General features: G+C 55.1%; 1 protein-coding gene across 1 annotated transcript; it reads right to left on the bottom strand.

The window, feature by feature from the left end:
* Nucleotides 1-6,144: 6,144 nt before the first annotated feature.
* KRT8 (keratin 8) lies at nucleotides 6,145-13,689 on the bottom strand. Its single transcript, XM_046638450.1, has 9 exons — nucleotides 13,258-13,689; nucleotides 10,384-10,592; nucleotides 9,651-9,711; nucleotides 9,095-9,190; nucleotides 8,334-8,498; nucleotides 7,886-8,011; nucleotides 7,078-7,298; nucleotides 6,886-6,941; nucleotides 6,145-6,584 (listed from the first exon to the last, which is right to left on the bottom strand). The coding sequence occupies exons 1-9, from the start codon at nucleotides 13,603-13,605 to the stop codon at nucleotides 6,382-6,384; spliced, it is 1,485 nt and encodes a 494-aa protein (XP_046494406.1). The 5' UTR covers nucleotides 13,606-13,689; the 3' UTR covers nucleotides 6,145-6,381.
* Between the last annotated feature and the right edge of the window lie 6,835 nt (nucleotides 13,690-20,524).

Genomic DNA, 20,524 nt, shown 5'->3' with positions numbered 1-20,524 from the left:
GCCATCTGGACAGGGACAAGGACACAAGCTCTGCCTGGGTGGCAAGCTTCTTTGGCCCCTGCATTCTTCACCAGGAGAGAGGGGCAGAGCCAGAGGGTAACAGAACAGGGCCTGCTAAAACAAGAGCCCCATGGCAGGGGTGCCTCTGGCCCAGGTATTATAAGGAATTCCAGTTTGCCATAGTCCTCGCCATTCCCTTTTACTGTCCCAGCAAGGAATCCCAGTGTCAGGTGCCATTTCTACACTTGGGCCATCTTATGAGAGAGGTAAAAAGAAAATGAAGCTGTCCCTGGCTCATCTTTCAATCTAAGTGGGAGAGTGAAAGGCTGGCATGTTTCAAAAAAGACAGAGGGAAGCACAATTCTTTGTGAACAGGAAGAATATTCCAGCATTTTTCATGTGCAGTGTGTGTTTATCCACGGTTCCTGACCTCAGACCCACTTTCCTCTTTCACCTTAGCTGTCTGGGGGCTATGGGCATCCGAACCTCCTAAACCAAAAAAAATCTCCACATTGCCTACATTCTCAATGTTCCAATAAGCGCCAAAGGTAGATGTTAGCTGGAAGGAAACATCCAGAAGTCGGCGGCCGTGGGACACCATCTGGCTGGGCACCCCCTCTGATGACCTCCAGAGGGCGCCTGGAGCCTGGGTAAAGGGACCTACGGGCCCCAGGGAGATGAACTTGTGCTGCCCTCCTCTCGCGACCCAAGCACGGTCCAGTCCTCGTCCTCTCCTCTCATTCCGCAACTTTCCCCCACGTCGAAAGGGTCTGGACAGGTGAAATAATCTGGAAGAAAGAACCTGAGCCAAGGTGGGGGGGCGGGCAGCAGGCAGCTGCCTGCAGGTCCTGCCTTCCTTCCAGCCCTAGGTTGGCAAGAGGCCGGAAGGGGAGGACAGAGAAGTCATCATGACCAGGCTCCCAGGGGAGAGAGCAGACAGCTCCATGGACACCTTCACAGACATTATCCTTTCCATCCTCACAACCCCCCTGGGACGGTGTTGACTGTGCCCATGTCACTGGCAGCAAACTGAAGTTCAGAGCAGGGAGGAAGCACGCCCCAGGTCGCAGACCTGTGCATGGCAGGGCCAGAGAGGGGAGGGATTTCCCAAACACCCCAGAGCAAGTCACGAGCCCCATGCAGGGCAGGGGGGCCGGAAGCCAGCTTGCTTACCCCAGCCAGCGCTCTCTCTGCTCATCCTCCGGGCTCCTCTGGCAGCTACACTCCTGAGTCAGGCTAATATGCTCACTATATTAGGATTAGCTTCAACTGGGAATAACAGAAAAACCCAAAATAACAGTAGCCCAATGCAGACAGAAGTCTATTTCTCTCTCAATTTGCAGAAATATGGAAATAATCTGTCCAAGGCTAGTATGGCATCTCATGGTGCCATGGACCCAGGACTCATCTCTTCTTTGCTCTGCTAAGGGTGGCTTCTATTCCTTAGGTTGCCTCATGGTCCAAGATAGCTGCTGAACTGCAGCCATTATGTACGCATTCCTGCCAGCAGAAGGGAAGGGTGAAAGAAGCAGCTTTCACTCTCACCCTTTTAAGGACACCTCCCAGCAGTTGCACCCTCCACTTCCACTTCTATCCCTTTGTCACATGGCCACAGCTAACTGCAAAGAAGGCAGAGAAACCTAGTCTTTATTCCAAGTAGCCATGTGCCCAACTAAAAAGTGGGGTTCTAATTACTGAGGAAAAGGGGGAAAACAGGGTCCGGGGGACCACAGCAGTCGGTGCTGCACTAGATCACCACTGGGTCCTTCATGCACAGCGACTCCTCACCTTGCCATGTGCAAACGTCCAGTCCTTCTTCCATCCCACACTTGATAGTGTCTGGCTCACCCTGGGTGAGCAGTGAATGTTTGCTGAATGACTGAACAAACGAAATTGGCTTTTCTGGGTTGTGTATTGTTTTCCCAGGTGAGCTGGAAGCAGTTTGAGGTCATGGACCTTGTCTTAGGTGTTTTTGTAGTCACCTGTGCCATCCTCCTCCCCACCTGCAAGCTGTCAGGCACACAGGGCTAGGCATATTTAGGCCAAGCTTGGCCCTGACTCTGCTCTTTCCACCCCTCCCCAGGGATTCACAGAGGGCTTCCTGTTGCTGATGAGAAGCGAATCCCGCTTTGCAGGGAGGCGCTTTAAGAGACCAATACATCAGCAGTTTCTGGACCAGGCCTGAAAAAATTGATCTATCTTCCCCAAAAGGAAGTTTAAAAGCATTAAAATGGCAGAAAACAAACAAAAAATAAATAGCTGGCCGTCAATATGGAAATGGTTCATTCGTTCTTTTATTGAATAATTTTTATTGACCACCTACTATGTGCCCGACATCCAACTGGGTGCTGAAGAATCATTGGAGAACCAGGTGGATGTGGTGTGGTCCTCGCCCCCAGGGAGCCTCCGGCCTAGCAGGTAAGGCTGACATTAATAACACACACACTGCAGGTGGATGAATAATCTACGAGGAGAAAATACAGGACATTTGAGAACTTATTATAGAAATATCCACCCAGCCCTGGGGCGTCTAGAAGGCTTTCCTGCCAGAGCGCATGTCTGCCGCTCTGAAGGAGGCCTGGGAAGCTCCGGGGCATGCGCAGAAAAGGCAGCGTGTGCCCAGTGGAAAGCCCAGGGGGAGGGCGGCCGGGAGGGGCCGGGAGGTGGGCAGGACCCGGCCTTTATCCTGGGTGTTGGCTTCAAGGGGCTTTAAGTAGGAGAGTAAGTGAATCTGATTTGTATTTTTAAAAGTGCGCTCTGGCAAAGGGCCCACGGGAGCCTTCTGTGATGCAGGAAATGTTCTGTTACAGGTGTAAACGTAAGAAATCCGTCGGGCGCTTTCTGCATTGCGTTGCGTTTATGTTCTAGCTCAGCAGGAAAAGCCAGCCTGTGATTGGCCAAGGCTGGCTCCACCGCCTGGGCCCAGAGGAGAGGTGCTGTGAGGGACAGGCCCGCCAGAGCCACAGGGCTGGAGCTGGGAAGAACTGTTCCTGAAAAGGGGGCGTGGGGGGATTGTTCTGTTACCAGAGAGAGGAGACCATGCTGGAGACACACAGAGATACCCAGCCAGATATGCAAAGAGGCAGCTCAGTGGCTGGCCCGGGGCCGTGCTGCTCAGCCATGCTGATCCGGGGCCCTCCCTCCCCTTCCTTGTAGGCTGCTGCTCTCCACCATTCTCACCCCCTTACACTCTAGACTGTCTGGCCTCATCCTGAGCCCACTTTAGAAGTCCCCCCACTAAGGTGATCACAGACCATTTCTCCCAGATCCCCTGAGCAGTCAGGGAAAAACCTTGGAACGACAACGGATGAAGAGCCAGCCCCAGATGCTGGAAGACTCATTTCATCCCTGGAGGGGATGGAGGTGGGAACTAATGCCTGGTTCCTCTGGAACAGTCAAACATGGGCCTTCTACACACGTGGATTTTCCAGAAACTGAAATCCAGACCCATAAGAAAACAAACTTCTTTTAATGTCTCTCAAAAATTTAAATGTGCATACCCTTTGACTCAGTAATTCCAGGAATTATCCAAACACTCTTACCATGTGTGATATGACACGTATCCAAGGTTATTAACTGCAACATTGTTATAGCAGAAGATTGAAAAGACCCATCAATTGAGGACTGGTGAGATAAATTGTGACACAGCCTGAGATGGAATATTATGCAGCTGTTAAAAGGGGTGAGGCAGCAACTTACACAGTGCTGGGGAAGGAACACGTGTCGAGTGAAAGTTAAAGCAAGCCACATAACACCACACGCAGTACACCACCCTTTATGAAAGACAAATATACATTATACGCATCTGTACCTAAAGAATTAGGGATACAGAAACACCACCCAAAATGAATTACAAGAAACTGGTAACATTAGTTACCCTCTCAGAGAGAAACTGGGTGACTGGTGAGGAAGGAATTGTTCCTAGTACTTTAGAATTGTCTACAAGGGACTCTTGTTACCTATTCAAAAACAAGAACCAGGTTAAAATGTTTGAGCTATGTATGCCCATATGGTAAGAATCTAGAATTGTCAAAAAAAAAGCCCCAGCCAGAGCTTCGGGACCCCACTTCTGTGGCTTACGGTGGAACCTCAGGCAGTCTGCGTGCGTAAAATGGGGATTTTAATACCTGCCTCACAGGACCATTGGAGGCTTGGAATGTGATGCAACACAAGATCTGCCGTCCAGGACATATTTAAGAAGTGTTACCTCCCATCCTTCCTCAGTTTCCTCATCTAAGTGACAATTTGATGTCCCGCTCTCATGTTTGTTTAAGTACGGGAAGGTAGATGGATGAGGTCGCCTGAATGTGAGTGCCCTGGATCACACGGTAGATACACAGTAACCTGGAGAGGAAGGAGGGAGGGAGGGACGGGGAGTCCTCCCTGAGCTTGCCTGCCTTTCCCAGAGCAAACACCGGGGCGTGGAAACCCCAGGAGACCATTGGTGGGGCCCTTGGTTGCCCCAGCACCCCCATCAACTGGGGACAGGACCTGATAAGACAGGTGGCCTGCTGCAGGGAGGAACGGGTGGGGCACAACTGGAAATATTGACTTGGGGCCTCAGTGGGCAAGAAGTGCCTCTCACCAGGTGCCACACCTGCTATGGGCTCTCCCACCACCCTCCGGACTCCCGGGCCCTGGCGAGTGGGCTAGTCCTCAGGGACAGAGGGCGGGAGGCTGCTACGGTTTTATGAATTTTCTGTTTCATTTATATATGTATATAATATAAATGTTTGCAGGTCGTGATAAAAGTGAATTTCTTCCTGGGAGCTGCAGCCAAAATGGTTAGAGAGCCACTTCTCTAGATAATGGTGCTGTTAGTTTTATCGTCGAAGAGTGAAGTCCTTTATTGTGACAGAGTCCAGAACCCTGGCCCTGGCTCCAGCACTGGGTGGGACAGGGTGGGGGAGGCAGAATGCCTGGGATCAGCCTGGAAGCAGCTCCATTGAGGTGGGTAGCTACGCAGGTAGCGAGACCCGCCCTCGGGTAGGAACATAGGGGCTGGGAAGGAGACAGGGGCCCCAGAGACCCCACAGCAGGGCCAGAACCTCAGCATCGTGCGCCAGCCTGTCCCGACTACTGTACCCTCTGCATGTGTTTATTCTCCCTTGGTATTTTGGGAAGTCTGCAAATGCCCCCATCTCAGTCGTGCTAAGTGAGGGCTTGTCCACACTTAGTCCAGGGCTAAGGGGCCAATGTGTCTGCCTGGACTCCGTCGGGGCGGCCGTGGAGCCAAGCGTCAGAGATGTACCGCTGCACCCAGCTGTGTCGGAAACCTCTGCTCCTCCCTTGCCCCCTGGAGACTGTGTTTCAACAAAGATAGGTGAACCCCTTTACACACTTCACAGAACCTACACACACCCATATGCACACAGCACACCCTCCACATGCAAACACAGAATGCACACGCCCTGCACATACTCGGCCATATATACGACATAAACGCCATGTAAAGGCGTAGAAATAGAAAGCTAGGATGGGTGAGACCGCGAGTGGAGCTGGGAAGAGCCCACCCTTCGGTGCCAAGTCCCATACTATCTTGGCTTCAGAAACCGTGGGTGTGACACGCCCAGTCCCTAAGAATGGACTCTGGGCCTCTAAGGGGCGAGAAAACCAGGACTCCTTAGTCCCCAACCAGGACTCCTTGGTCCCCGGCTATAAAGGAATGAAGATGGTAAAAAGCCATCTCTGGCCACCAGGGGAGCACCATGGGCCTGGCTGAGGAGGAGCACAGGCTGGAGAACCGGACAGGCCTGGGCTCGAAGCCCAGATCTGCCACTTTCTACTTAGGCCAATTACTTGGTCTCTCTGAGGTTGGCTTGCCTTATCTGCAGTGGTCCTGAGGCCGACCTCCTCCTACGAGAATGGAAACTAGACTCTCTCCTGAGAATACAGCCTAAGACCCCTCTGCCTGCCTCACAGGGTTTGTTGCACAGATAAAATGACATGGGGTATTTGAGAGCACGTTAATGACCAAGGCATGGACGAGCTTTCAGCAAAGAAGTCTCTCTGGGAACAGCCTCAAGAAGGCCAGATTTTCCTCCCCAGTGCCCCCCACTGCCCAGGCCCCCCAGCTTCTGAGTCCCAGGAGGAGGCCTCCTGACCACGTCTCTTCCACACCATGGACAAGGGCTGCACACAGCAGAGGGTTGACAGAGCCAGCAAAGGCTTTATTTTGGAAAAGACACTTGAATTGGCCTTTAGTGGGGGCATGGAAAAGGGGGTACCCCGAGCAGTAGATTCCCCCCAAGGGTGGGCTGAGGACTGGGGCTGAGCCTCTGGTGGGCCTCCTGTTCCAACGCTCCCCTGCACAGCTCCCTGCCCCAGAGCCTCCGGGGCAGCCAGGGGAGTGGGGAGGCTGGGAGGGATGGCAGGGGTGGTTCACTTGGGCAGGATATCAGATGACTCAGACACCAGCTTCCCATCGCGGGTCTCGATCTTCTTCACCACGATGGCCGAGGGGGGGCTGATGAGCTTGATGGGGCCGGAGCTCCCGCCAGAGCTGAAGCTGGACTGGAAGGAGCTCAGGCCATAGCTGAGGCCAGGGCTTGTAAGGCCCCCGAAGGTCGTCGAGCTCAGCCCACCTGGGCAGGGACAGAGGCAGCCACATGAGCCCAGGAGCCCATGCGCACATCAGGGTCCAGGCCCCCTTCTCCCTGCCACTCCCTACCTCGTCCCCAGGTGTGGGAAGTGCCCTGGTTCAGGACTCAAGGATTGTTGGGGAAAACCAAGAGCAGAGTGGGACCGCTTTGATATTAGCTATGTGACCTTGGACAGGACATTAACTGGGCCCCAGCTTCCTCGGCCGTACAAGAGGGAAATGTATAGGAGCTGTGTAAAAAGGCCCCACCCCCCAGCCCTGCACCCCAAGGTCAGGACACTCACCTGAGTAGCTGCTGGTCTTGGTATGGATGCTCAAGTTCTGCATCCCAGACTCCAGCCTGTACCCAGAGGACACGTAGGATGTCAAGACCAACTCCCAGCCCTGTCCCAGGACACAGGACCCAAGTCCCACCCCTCCCCACCCCAGGTCCCAGGGATGGGGTACCAAGGCCAGACAGAGGCCACCACACCCACCGGCTCTCCTCGCCCTCCAGCAGCTTGCGGTAGGTGGCGATCTCCACGTCCAGGGCCAGCTTGACGTTCATCAGCTCCTGGTACTCACGCAGCTGTCGCGCCATGTCCTGCTTGGCCGTTCTCAGAGCAACCTCCAGCTCGGCCACCTTGGCCTGAGCATCCTTGATAGCCAGCTCCCCACGCTGCTCAGCATCCGCGATGGCGGCCTCCAGGGCAGCATTCTGGGCGGGGAGAGGCACAGGTAAGCAGGTAGAGCAAAATCTGGTGGCCTCCTCCCCCTGCGCTTACCCTCCCTTTCCCCTCCTTTAGTGACCCCCTCCCTGACCTAGACTAACCAACTCCATCCAGCTCAAAGAAAATGCTACTGACAAGATTCAGGAGGCGGAATGGGGAAATGAGCAGCTTCCAGGCACTTCCCTGCACAGACTTCTCACCCAGGACACCACAAGGCATTATCGCCACCCTAACTAGGCTAGATCTCTGCTTTCTAGACTTCCTTACAGCAGCAGAGCCCAATCTTACCCTGATATATAAGACAGACAAAATAAAGCAGGCTTGGGGGACCCATCCTGGACCCCAACCTACCTGCCCAGCCCCCTTTGACCCCTGCCATGGCCCCCATGACCTCCTCAGCATCCCTCAGCCCCTCAGTAGCCATTCAGGAAGCTGGACATAGCTGCCCCTCCAACTCCCAAACTCTGATCTAGGATCCCTTCCCCAACCCCCAGACCCCTCCCTCCTTCCTGCACTACCTCCTGTCACCCAGATGTGTCTCTGCATCCTCTCCCACCCCCCATCCAGCCCAGACCTGGCCTTTGAGGCCATCGATCTCAGCCCGGAGTCGGTTGATGTTCCGGTTCGTCTCAGAAATCTCCGTCTTTGTGCGACGGAGGTCATCACCGTGCTTCCCAGCCAGTGTCTGCAGCTCCTCGTACTGCGGGTGTGAGACGAGAAGTGGGGCTCGAGAGGGCACCCCCTGGAACCCAAGGTGCCCTCCATCCAAAGGGGAGTGCCCTCTCAGCCCAGTCACCAGAGCCCAGGTCATCCCACCCCATCCCCCCACACACACACCACTGAAGGCCTTCTTCCAGGCCTCTGGGCACAGGGACGCCCCCATCTCCCCATCTCTCCAGCACCCACTCAGCAGGCCCAGTCTACAGCAGGCAGAGTGGAGTTTGAAATTCTGTTCCATCATCATGGACGAGGGCAGAGAACTGGCCAGGAGTGGAGGGCAGCCTAGTGACCCTGTTCCTCACCTTGGTCTGGTACATGAACTCTGCTTCCACTCGGCTGCGGTTGGCGATGTCCTCGTACTGGGCCTTGACCTCGGCAATGATGCCGTCCAGGTCCAGGGAGCGGTTGTTGTCCATGGAGAGGACCACAGATGTCTCCGAGATCTGGGACTGCAGCTCACGGATCTCCTGTGGTGGGGAGGGGAGGTGGGGAGGCTCTGTGCCTGCACATAAGGAGCCCCCCTTTGCAGAAGGGCCTTCCTTAGGGGACAAGTCAAGGGGCCAGCAACAGAGGAGAGGGGCAGGTGGGAGTTAGGATTGGGAGATGGCAGAGTTCCTGAAGAAGGAAGATGGGGCAGAGACCCGGACCTGGAGGGCAGTAAAGATGAAACGAGGCAGGCATGAAAGGAAACCTGGCTTTGGGTGAGGAACCAGAGGGGCAGAGCCCACCCACGCTCTCAGCTACCAATACTGAGCCCGCAGAGGGCTCCCAAAGGGCCCCAAAGCCCAGGACAAAGGCTTCGGGATAGCGCGGGCCTGAGTTGCAGGTGGGTCCTTGTTCTGTGTGTGACGACCTTAGACAGGCTGTTTCAGTCCTCTGAGCCCATGTTCTCATCTGTGCAGTGGGGTAGTAAACCCTCCCTCATGCAGGGGGACAGAACACATGGAGCATCCACGCTGGGTTCATCTTGGTCGCTGTAACTGTTTAGTGGGGCTCCCTTGTCTGTTGGTGCACTCGGGGCTGGGGCTGGGGGAACCTCAGTCTCCAGCCCCCAAGAACATACCTCTTCATACAGCTGCCTGAAGAAGTTGATCTCGTCGGTCAGCCCTTCCAGGCGGGACTCCAGCTCTACCTTGTTCATGTAAGCTTCATCCACATCCTGGGGGTGGGGGAGGCGGGGCCTGAGCTGAGTGCCCACGCCCGACCCCAACCCAGGGCCACTGAAGGCCTGGACTTAGAAGCTTCCAACTAATGGCCTTCCCCACCTCACTTTGTGGCCTGATCCTCCAGCCCAGCCTCTGCCCATCACACCTGCATCCCCAGCCCAAACACCTTTATCTCGCCTTCCTGCAGCTCTCCCCCTCCCCCGCCCCTCCTCCTCTACCAGACCTCCAATTCCACTGCTCCCTTTTCTTAACCACGTCCCAACATCGATGTCCAGAGTTCTGTCCAAATGCAGCTAAGTACCTCTCTGTCCTTGTCTGCCTTTCTATGCTATATACCTAGAGGCACCCGGATGTTGTCCCATACTTCAAAACGCTTACGGACAGAACCCAGAAAGCCTCGAGTCCAAGTCTCTAGGCCCAGCCTCCAGGGTCTGGGGGGCGGGGACCCCTCACCTTCTTGATGAGGACAAACTCATTCTCCATCTCCGTGCGCTTGTTGATCTCGTCCTCATACCTGGTGAGGAAAGACTTCCCATCAGAGGAGGAAGGCACAGGTGAGGTTGCCTGGGTCTTGGAGGGGGGCAAGAACATCTAGAAAATTCAGCTCATGGAGATGTAGGATATGAGAGGACTGGGCTGGTCCTTCTGCCCAGCCAGCTGCTCTCCCCCCACCCCTACCCCATGCTGTCATCAGCCAGTGCAAAGGCCTAGAGCAGGACCTCTCTCTCCAAACCCGGGAATACACACTGGATCAGGCATATTAGGAGGCTTAGCAACGGGAACTGACATGAGACCTCAGACAGAACTTTCTGGGGTGTGTTGGGAATCAGGCGTAAGGAATAAATAGGGGCCAGGGCTGTACATATACCTCAGAGGTCTGTTGGCTATCTGTCTCTCTCACTGTAGGTTTACAACATAAACGGAAACACATAGTTTGTTTTAATCTAGACAGTTCTGAGATTGAAAGAGGGTGAGTGTTATTAGCAATTATGCTGGGACAGTAGGCTAAACCCAGACTGTCCTGAGAAAACCTGGTCATATGGTCACCCTGATCATATAAGACTGCACTGCCCAACAAGCAGTGGGCCACGGGGTCTCAAGCCTCTGGTCCCAAGGGGTGGGGCAGGGCAGGATGACTTCCATTACGGGGGGGGGGGGGGGGGTGGAGGAGAGGAGGATGGCTCACTTATTCTTGAAGTCCTCCACCAGCCCCTGCATGTTGCCCAGCTCCACCTCCAGCTTCAGCTTCTCCTGGCCCAGGGCGTCCAGCTGCCGCCGCAGGTTGTTGATATAACTCTCGAACATGTTGTCCATGTTGCTCCGAGCCGTCTTCTGCTGCTGCAGGAAACTCCACTTGGTCTCCAGAATCTTGTTCTGCTGTTCCAGATGCCGCACCTGCATGAGGGAGGAGGAAGCAAAAAGGTCCCCATCAGGCACAGCTCAGAGTCTGGGGGAAGCAAGCACTATCTTTTCCCCTAACCCGCTCCCCAAGCAGTGGGGTCTCCAGAACGCAGGGACCTGCTAAGCTGCTCTGGGAGGACCACCTATGACCTGAGAGAGACAGCATGGGTGGGGAGGGGGGGGACATGTCCCTCTTGTGCTGGGGGGAGGGGCGTGGTTGGAACGGACGGCTAGGAGAGAGTTATGTTGAAGCTGTGTTTGCAGAACAAGCAGGTCTTATTTACTTAGATTGTATGTTAGAGATCAATAAAAACAGCCAAGTTTTGATCAACACTTTATATAAGATTAAAAAAGGAAATGTCAATTGTTCATATCAAATAATATTATCATCATCATCATTCTTTGGAGTGGCCTTGAGGGACTCATACAGATGATAGGGAACCTTCAGCCCTACGGCCTGGAGAGCAGTGGCCAGAAGACCTGGGTTTGGGCTGGAACACTGCTGCTAACCTGTGCTGCATAACCTGAGTTGCTTCCCCTCTCTGAGCCTGGGTGTCCTCAACCCTGCAGTGGCCTGAAGGAACTCAGGCAGGCCCTCAGGAGCCCCATCGCTGTGCAGAAGTCACTTTCCTCCAGGGAAGAGGCAAGAGACTAGGTAGATCTGTCTGCAGACTGAAGACCCCCTCCTCCCCACCTCTGCATCCACAACCCTCTCCTCCTACCCTAACACAAAGGTCCTGGGTTCCTGGGGCTCAAGGAATCCAGATGTGAGGATGAAATTAAGGCATGGTAGAGGGGAAATGTTTTTTTAAAAATAATAGACTGGTTCCAAGAAGAGGAATGCATTTTTCTTAATCCACCCAAAGTTGTAACATTTTTCTTTTTTTTTTTTTTTTTGAAGATTAGCCCTGAGCTAACATCTGCTGCCAATCCTCCTCTTTTTGCTGAGGAAGACTGGCCTGAGCTAACATCTGTGCCCATCTTCCTCTACTTTGTATGTGGGACGCCTACCACTGCATGGCTTGATAAGCAGTGTGTAGGTCCACGCCCAGGATCCAAAGTGGTGAACCCTGGGCGCCAAAGTGGAACCTTCCAACTTAACTGCTGCACCACGGGGGGCCCCCCCCCCCCCCGTAACATTTTTCAAATTGCAGGGACTTAGAAGAGAAGGCTAAGGGGCCAGTCCAGATCCAAGGAGTCCTTCTTTGTAAATCTCTTTCACTCCAGGTCATTCTTCCCCAAAATTATTTTTTTTAAAAAGTGATTATAACATTTCGCTTTAATGGACTGCTTACCATGGGCCAAGCATTGCTAAACTCTTTGCACACATTACACGCCTGACTTGGCAAACCTCTGTGATTTAGGGATTATCAAGCCCGTTTTATAGATGAGGAAGTCAGATCTAGCAAGGTAGTCATCAAAGGACTGGGAACTAGGGATTCGGACTCAGAGCCTTGCTTAACTACTCGCTGCGGGGACCCCAGGGCTTGCAAAACGCGGTCAAGAAGTCCAGCCAAGGGCGCTTCGAACCAAGGAACCAGCCAGCCCTCCCCAAAGAACGGGGGAAGGCCGACTTCCTGGGGGGACTCCGATTCCTCTGGGCGCCGATCTGCCCCAGGATTTCCCTCCTTCCGTTCCCACAATGCCGCCCAGCGGCCAGTCAGCGGAGAGGGGCCCAATCCTCGGGCGCGCTGGGCCCCTGAGGCAGCGCCCCCGCCCCCCAAGGCTGCAAAATCCGGCCTGGCGCCTCCACTGGGGAAGCGGAGCCAGGCCATTGGGGCGGAGCCGCGTAGGGAAGGGTGAAAGGGACAAGGGCCGAGGAGGGAGAGGGGCGTTGGCGAACAGAGGCGTTATCTGAAGCCATAAACTCGGGTTTAACCGGACATGAAACCCGGGGGGGGCTGTCCAACGCCCGCAGACTTTGAATCCTGGATGGACTTTCCTGAAGCTAGCCCTTGGCACCTCCCTACCCCACCCCACCCCACCCCCACCCCGACACACCCCCCAACCCCAGACGCTCAGAGCTCCCCGGTGGAGGAGCGCGTCCCAAGACGGCCGCCTGGCCCTCACCCCCATGAGACCCGCCCACACTGCAGGCTGCCGGGGCAGGGGCCAAGTTCTGACTCATCGTGGTGCCCCCGCACTCGGGCCCTGGGGCGCCACAGGCCTGAATCAATATTTGCCCGTCTGAATCAAGACACCCACTTCCTCCTCCCAGAATCCTATCAAATCACCATTAAAAAATAATGTGAATAAAAAGCACAGGGGCAACTTTGAGAAGCGCTCGGGGCGGTGCTAAGGGAGGAGGGTGAACCTGGAGGATGGGCCTCCCTTCCCACCCGACAGCTGGACGCCGGGATTCTCCCAGGCAGAAAGTTTTACAGACGTCAGAAATCGGGTTGAGGCGAGATGGGGGAGGGAGTAAGGAAGCCGCGAGATTGAGAGTCAGAGCCGCCCAGACCCTCTCCCCATCCCTGTGCCAGCGAGAACCACAGTGCATGGAAGGAGTGAGTCACAGGTTGGAAGGGAGAGCGCTGCCAGAGTGGTGGGGCCCAACAGGACGCCAGTGGGATGTGCCCACCGACGGGGAGACCAAGTGAAAGGGCGCAGACCCTCGTGGGGCCCCAGGCACAGCCAGCCACGCAGGGGGAGCCCTCACCTTGTCGATGAAGGAGGCAAACTTGTTGTTGAGGGTCTTGATCTGCTCCTTCTCCTGGGTGCGCACGGCCTGGATGTTGGGGTCCACCTCCAGCTTAATGGGGGTCAGCAGGCTCTGGTTCACTGTGACAGCGGTGATGCCCCCTGCACTCCCGAGCCCACCGTAACCCCCGACCAGACTCATGCCGCTGCCCAGGCCACTCCGGAAGCTGCTGCTACTGCTCCCCACTCGGGAGAAGCTTGAGGAGCTGATGCGGGCGCCAGGTGCACTGGTGTACGAGCGGCTGCTGAAGGCCCGGGGGACGGAGGACATCTTGTAGGACTTCTGGGTGCTCATCCTGATGGACATGGTGGAGGTTGGAGTGGAGGAAAGTAAGCCGAACCAGATGGAGATTCAAGAAGGAGCGGAGAAGCTGCTTCTAGGTGGGGGACAGGGCCCCAGGATGGCCCTTTATAAGGGAGAGCCCAGCCCAAGGGGAGGGGATGGGCCTCATACCTGAGTGGCTAGGCCCTGAGGGGGCCGGGCCTAACCCGACACCTGCCACCTACAGGCCGGACTCAGGTGGGGGCAGCAGAGAGCTGCTCCCACCCAGGAGCCAATTCCAGCGCCACCCCAGAAGCCCAGAAAAGAGCAATTCAATGAATGTGAAACTGGCAGGAACCAGCAGGCCTTGCACAAGCTGTCCGGAACGGTCATGCCCGGGGTCACCCAGCCGTTGCAACCCCAACTCCTGGGTCTTGTCTCCTTCCCTCCTGTGGGAAATAAACGCAATGACTGGGAAGCCCAGCAGGAAAGGGATCCCTGGCATTCGGGTCTCCCCTGAGCAGTTGACTCTCCAAAGACACCACCCCGTGTTTGTCTCTCCCCAGAGCAATTACGAAGGTCTGCCCAGGCTGCAGGGCAGGGCACCTGGGTTCCGGATCCTTGACCCGGAGGTCAACCATGTGCCCAGGCTCTCCTCAGTGACTGCTGAACGCTCAGCACCTGGTGTAGTGCCGAGAGGGTCTGGGTAAATATTTGTGGAAGGAATGAATGAACACACACACACACACACACACACACACACACACACACTGGCAGTCTTCCCTCTGGGTCTGTAGCTGCACAATAAAGTGAGATCCTGCACAGTACTCTTCCTGGACACAACCCAGCGCCCTCCTCTCCTCCCAAGATCACAGGACTCCCGGGCCAGGCTGAACGTGGTGAGGCTTGCTCAAGAGCACGGAGAGCAAAGAAGAGGGCCAAAGAGGTAGAGGGGCCACGGCAGCTCAGGCAAGAGGGGAGCCAGGTGGTCAGGGGTCTTCATTATTCTTACTGCCACAGCTCCCAGGGCATGAATCACGGAAAGGAAGGCAGGAGTGGGGTATGTGGGGTGGGGTGGAGAGGGGTCACTGATGGTGAGTCAGTCTGAAGCCACGCGCCCTCCTTCTCTTCCCAGGCCCCCAACTGGCCAGAGGAGATGAAGAAAGAGTCCCTGCACCTGTCTCCCTGAACCCATTACAGAGTGAGTCAGGAGAGCAGGCCTGGGCACAGCACGCACCTGCAGAAGGCAGGAGAATGGGGAGCTGAGCAAGGCACCCCAGGCCTAGGCAGGGCCGGGTGGGGCAGGCTGTGGGTGGAAGGCAGGAGGTTTGGGTCCCCGAGGCAGAGATTCCAGCTGCAATTACCTGATGGCTGTGGCTGGATTCTCTGAAAGATCCTGCAGGGCATGAAATGGGGAATGGATGGCTCTTAACTAGAGAGACCAACAGATGCCACATACCCAGATGCCCAGAGGGGAAAGGGACAGACGGCCCACAGCCCCCACCGCAGGGACTGGGGGCGCTAGGACAGCCCACCTGCCAGGAGGGACATATACGGATTCCTCCCCATCCTTCCCTAGCAGAGACCCCCAGCTCCCAGGACAGGTATGTGGCCCCCTACCCAGAGGGAAGGAGACCCAGGAGCCCCCTCCTCAGGGGATAGACATAAATCCAAAAAGACAGGCACACAGTCGAGCTCCCCTCACACCAGACCACACACACACACAAGGACACTCTTTGAAGTCCCTTCCAGAGAGACAAATCCAGAGGCTCCCAGAGGGAACACAATGACCACGTCCCTTTCTCCCCCGCCTCCCCAGGCTCTGGTGTCCTGACGTGCTAAACCAGGCAGACGGAAATCCAGTTAGTACCTGTTTGCACCAGGCCCTCTCCTGGCCCCTTTAAACAATGCTTAATTTTCCAAAGAGTGATTTGAATGCACGCCACCCGCTCCCTAACAAACACCACCCCTAGCAGGGGAGAGAGACTTCTCCTTCCAGAGACCAAAGGGAGGGAGTATGGCCGGATGCCAAACCAAGGACAGAGAAGGCGGAAGGAGAGAGGGAGGAGCTGGTCAAACAGGTATAGCAGCCCTGGGCAGGGAGCACAACCGGCTCCCCGCTTCTTCCCCTCCCCCATACTCTGTCGGTGGACCTGGGCAGATGGGGGGGAGGGACCTGAAGTCCTGAGCACAAAACAGCAACCCAGAGCCCACCCTGAAATCTCAGCCCCTCCGCCCCTCCCGCCTAGTTCCCTGGTTCCAGGAGTGCCTTTTGTTTAACGGGAGGACAAAGGGGGCTACAAGGGACCCAGTGGTTGTCAGGCTGTAGGGCAGCCCAGAACAATCCAGGGCCTGAAGTGTTTGCATCTCATCTGTCGGCTCCCTGTTGCCCAGAGACCCCAGCCGACCCTTCCCCCAAAGCCCCATGCTCAGCCTCTGTGCAAGACCAGAAGCCAGGGCCTTCCTCTCCACCGGCCCCTGCCTGGGATTCCAGGGTGGAGCAGAAGGGCAGGCCCCGGGACTACAGCCAAGTGGTGAGGGAAGAAAACCGGCCTGGGGCGGCCAGCAGGTACAACTCCTTGTATGGCTGTCTCTGGCCTCTGTGATCCGCACACGCTGGCCTCCCAACAAAAGGGAAAGTGTTTGCACAGGCTGTGCCCGACCCAGATGACGCTGCCCCAAAGTGCCTTTCCTGGAGAGCAGAAGGGAGGGAGGGACACTCATCCTCGTCCCTGTGCCTGTCCCCCGTCCCATGGGTCATCCTGTCCCATGTCCCGTCCATCCCCCCCAACACCACCCCCACCACCATGGGCCACAGCGAAGGCACAGAATGATCCCAGGAGGCCCTGAAGCCCGGGGCAGATGTGTCAAGGCTGAGAGCAGAGGTGGGTGGGCAGGGGAACTGCTATCATTACATCACTCACAATCACCAGAAAAGATGGTCTAAACAAGTTCCTCTCGGTGATCAGGACTGACAACACAGACACCACATTGACAACAGCGCTAGTCATAGGAACCGACATGGGAACAACCCAAGTGTCCGCCAGTTGATGAACAGATAAACAAAATGTGGCGCATCCATACGATGGGATATTACTCTCAATAAAAGGGAATGAAGTCCTGCCACATGCCACAACGTGGACGAACCTTGAAGACCTTAGCGAAGGAAGCCAGTCACAGAAGGTCACATATTGCACGATTCTGTTTATGTGAAATGTCCAGAATAGGCAACTCCGTGGAGACAGAAAGTAGATTTGTGGTTACCAAACCACCCCCAGGCTGGGGGGAACGGAGGTGATTGCTAAAAAGCCCAGGGTTTCTTTTGGGGATGATGTCAGTATTCTAAATTCGATGGTGATGGGTTGCGCGAGCCTGTGAAAATGGTAAAAATCAGTGAATTGCAAACTTTCAATGGGTATATTGTACGGTATGTGAATTACAGCTCAAAAAAGCTGTTACCAAAAAAGCACCCAAAAGCATAAATCAGCCACATATATAAAGTGGGGGCTTTGCGGGCCAACACGGGGATCAGCGGATAGGAAGGAAGCATTTGTTTCGATGCAGAAGGTAAAGAGGCCCCTGCCTCTCAGTAGTCACCAGGGCAGTGTCCCCAAAGCACTGAAATCACTTTAAAAATCCTACTGTTGGCATAGAAATAGCTGAGTTTAGCACCAAGGCAGCAACAACAATTGATTTCAGTAGGAAGCCCCAGATGGTGGGTACCGTCATCAGTAAGCCACATCATGAATAATAAAGTTGATTTGATTGCTGATTTTTGTGCTGCGTGCCTCAAGGCCAAAAGTGTTCGTGGTCAATGCTCAGTAAGTGGCGCCTATTTTTCTTCATGATAAACGGTGGTTCTGATGATTAAAGCCTGCCTGAATGGGAAGGGACCACCAGAGAGGCAGCAACCTCCTGTGCCTAGAAGTCTTAAGACCAAGGCTTGCTTGCCAGCTGTCTGCTGGGCTCACCGTCAGAGGATTCCTCGTCAGATAGGGGTTTGGACTAGAACTTCCACATCCTCTGACTCAGAGCCTTATCCATGTCCCACCACCACGGAGCTTTACACATAGAAGACTGGACATCGATGAACGTTCTCTAAGTTGAAATTTTGATTGGATAGGAGATGTGGGAGAGAACAAGTATGGGGAGAGGGGGGCAAGGTGGGTGTTATAGTGGAGGAAAAGAGACAGAAGCCCAAGAGCCTGGAGACAACGAGGTCTCCCACCCATCTTCACATCCTCACAGCTTCATCTCCACGGATGCCAAACCGGAAGAGGCCATCCATTGGATGAGCAGTCAAGCCTGGGTGGGAGGATGCAGTTGTGTGAGGTGTGAGGATGTGGTTGTTGGAGTTCTTCCTCTCAACTCAGCTTCTCCATCTGGAGCATGCACATCAAAATGGCCCGGGCTGCACTCCATCGGCGTTTTTTAAAGCTTCCTCTGTGCAGCCAGGCTTGAGCACAAGGCTTTCGCTGTGGTCCCACCACCAAGACCTCCAGGAGCACACTGTTCTCTCCACAGAGGAAGGAGGCCAGAGCCCACACCCAGAGCACTGCAGAGTCCCCACCTAGAAAGGATCATGTTTTCTCCTGAGGGAGGAAAACAGAGAGTGGCCAGTCCCCAGAGCCTGACACTCCACCATGCTGGCCAGGAACCAAGACAGCAACTGAGAGACGACTCCAGCTGGTCCCAGTCCTGGCAGTGAGGACAGCAGGGTGGGCGACCCGAGTGATGGGGGGTGGGAGGCAGGGAGTCCCTGGAGAATGCTTCCTAGGGGGGCTGAGTGCCCAGAAGACACCCAAGGAAGGAGTCAGGCAGGCTGCCCACAGCTCCACTGTGGGGAAAAAAGCTTTCTAACGATGTGTCCAGGTCACCAGACAGGAGTACACGAGGGAGGGAGGAACAGCAAGGAGCTGGGGCTCCACTCAGCCCCCTTCCCCCACCCCCTCCCCACCCTCCAGCCCTGACAACTACCATGGCCTGGGCTGCTTGGCAATGGAGCTATTCTCCAGAGGTCTGTTGTTCTGAATTTCCTGCCCGGCAACCTGAGGACCGAGGTGGGGAGTGGGGGCAGGGATTCCCCCCTGTTTTTATTCACCCGTTCGTTCACTCATCCACTCATTTGCTTATCAGGCACCAGCCTAAAAAGTTTAGAGAAATCGCTTTTTGGCTCCTTTTACACCAGTTAGGGACAGGTGGGAGCCTCCTTTGGTCAAGGCAAGAGTTATCCTGAAGGTCCCTGTTGAAGAGTGACCATTAGGGGTCCTTAGTCACTAACTCAGTATATTGGTGGCTGACCATATACGAGGCACCTGTTGGGCAGGCTCCGAGGGAACTGAGTCCCTAATGGCCTTCGCTGTTTGTTGGGGAGACATAGACACATGATGCCACTTATTCTAATGCTTTAATAATAATATTCATATGGTACGAAAAATGCCTTACAGATATTAATTCATTTGATCTTCATGAGAACCCTATAAAATATGTGCCATAATCACCCCATTTTTACCAGATGAGATTAAGAAGCCTGCCCAAGGTCACACAGCAGTGCGGCTCTTTCTCCGTGCTCCTAACCATTGTATCACACTCCGGTACCAGGATGGGGGACAGGAGGAGCAGCATGGTGTTTAACAGCTGAGAGCCTGTCCTCAGCTCGGCCCACTGGCACTAGTAGGGACAGGGCCTGAGAGAAGTGGGCTGAGGTCAGCACGCTTTGATGTGAAGAGGAGCAGAGTGTCAGCATTGGGTCTGAGGGTCCCCCGAGTAGGCAGAGGACTCATAGGGTGGGGAAGGATGCTGAGGTGAGCTCCCTTACCTCTGCGATGCCTGAGTCAGTCTTGTCTGAGATGAAAACTTTTTAGTCTCCATTTTCAGCCCCCACCCCTGAGCCCCATTTCCTCAGAAAAATCTAGGGCTCTGCTTGTAAAGGGGAGCCCTTTGTGGTCTGAGAAACATCCCCCAGGCACGCCCTTAAAAACCCATAACAAGTGGGATTGGACAAGATCCTTTGAATTCCCTAATATCTCATACTTTCCAAAGAGTTCCAGGGAAGGGCCCACTCTAACACACCAGCCGGGCCCCCCGCAGGCTCAGGGTGAAGAGAGGGGGCTCTTTCCTACTTTCCTGATACGTAGGAACAGTGCTCCTTCCATGCCTGGGGCAGGAGAGAAAGTCGTGCAACACTGGTGGGTCATGAAGAGTCATGGGCAAGGTGTGGTCCTCTGAGAGGCGTTCTCCTGGGCTCCAGATCCCACCCCCCCTCACCCGAGCATACGGCCACTGCTTAGACCATTCCCAACGTTTTCCACGGTCATGGGTCATGGCCTCCATGGAATGATCACTCGTCTATGGCAGGCTGGGGCAAACGAAAAGGTCTGCTTGAAACCAGATGTGGTCAGGCCTATGGCCGCCACAGCCCTCCTTGGGACTCTCGGAGGGCTGATGGGCCCAATATATTGCACAGTTATAGCCCACTCTGGGCACAGCCAGGCTCGCCAGGCACCCTGGCTGGGAAGATCTGGCTTGGGGAGACCAGCTGATTTGGTGAAGTGAGGGCTGAGGGAGGAACAGGAAGGAAGGGGGCACAAAGAGCTAAGGCCCAGCCCACCTTGGAGAGGAGGCTCAGGGATCAAGGGCACCCATCAGAGCTGGAAGCCATAAATACCAAGGCTGAGGTTAATCACCCACCATAAAATCGGCCACAGCCCACGGAGAGGCAGGACTGGCAGGGGTGTGGGGGGTTCTCCTGAAAAGGGAGCTACCCCAAGGCCAGCCCTGCCCACCCCTGTCCCTACCTGCTGGAGTAGAAGGAAGTAACAACCCAATCTGACTGAAATACAGCTGTGCCCCAACAAATTATACCCGTCTGGGTCTCGGTTTCCTCCTTTGATATGAGGGGTTGGTCTAAACAGCCTCTGATATTTCTGACTCCCGTGCCAATATCAACAAAAGTTTGATGATT

This window comes from Equus quagga, chromosome 1, assembly GCF_021613505.1.
Source record: "Equus quagga isolate Etosha38 chromosome 1, UCLA_HA_Equagga_1.0, whole genome shotgun sequence".
NCBI classification, from domain to species: Eukaryota; Metazoa; Chordata; class Mammalia; order Perissodactyla; family Equidae; genus Equus; species Equus quagga.
This window is presented reverse-complemented; position numbering and strand designations above follow the sequence as displayed.

Bases quoted from the DNA above. Each gene is read 5' to 3' on its own strand.
- KRT8 (XM_046638450.1), bottom strand. From the start codon at position 13,605: ATGTCCATCAGGATGAGCACCCAGAAGTCCTACAAGATGTCCTCCGTC. The intron at 7,299-7,885 runs GTCTGGGCTGGA...CTCCCCGCCCAG, and splicing joins TCGATGGCCTCAAAGGCCAG to AATGCTGCCCTGGAGGCCGC. The intron at 6,942-7,077 runs GTGGGTGTGGTG...CTCTGGGTACAG, and splicing joins CTGGAGGGCGAGGAGAGCCG to GCTGGAGTCTGGGATGCAGA.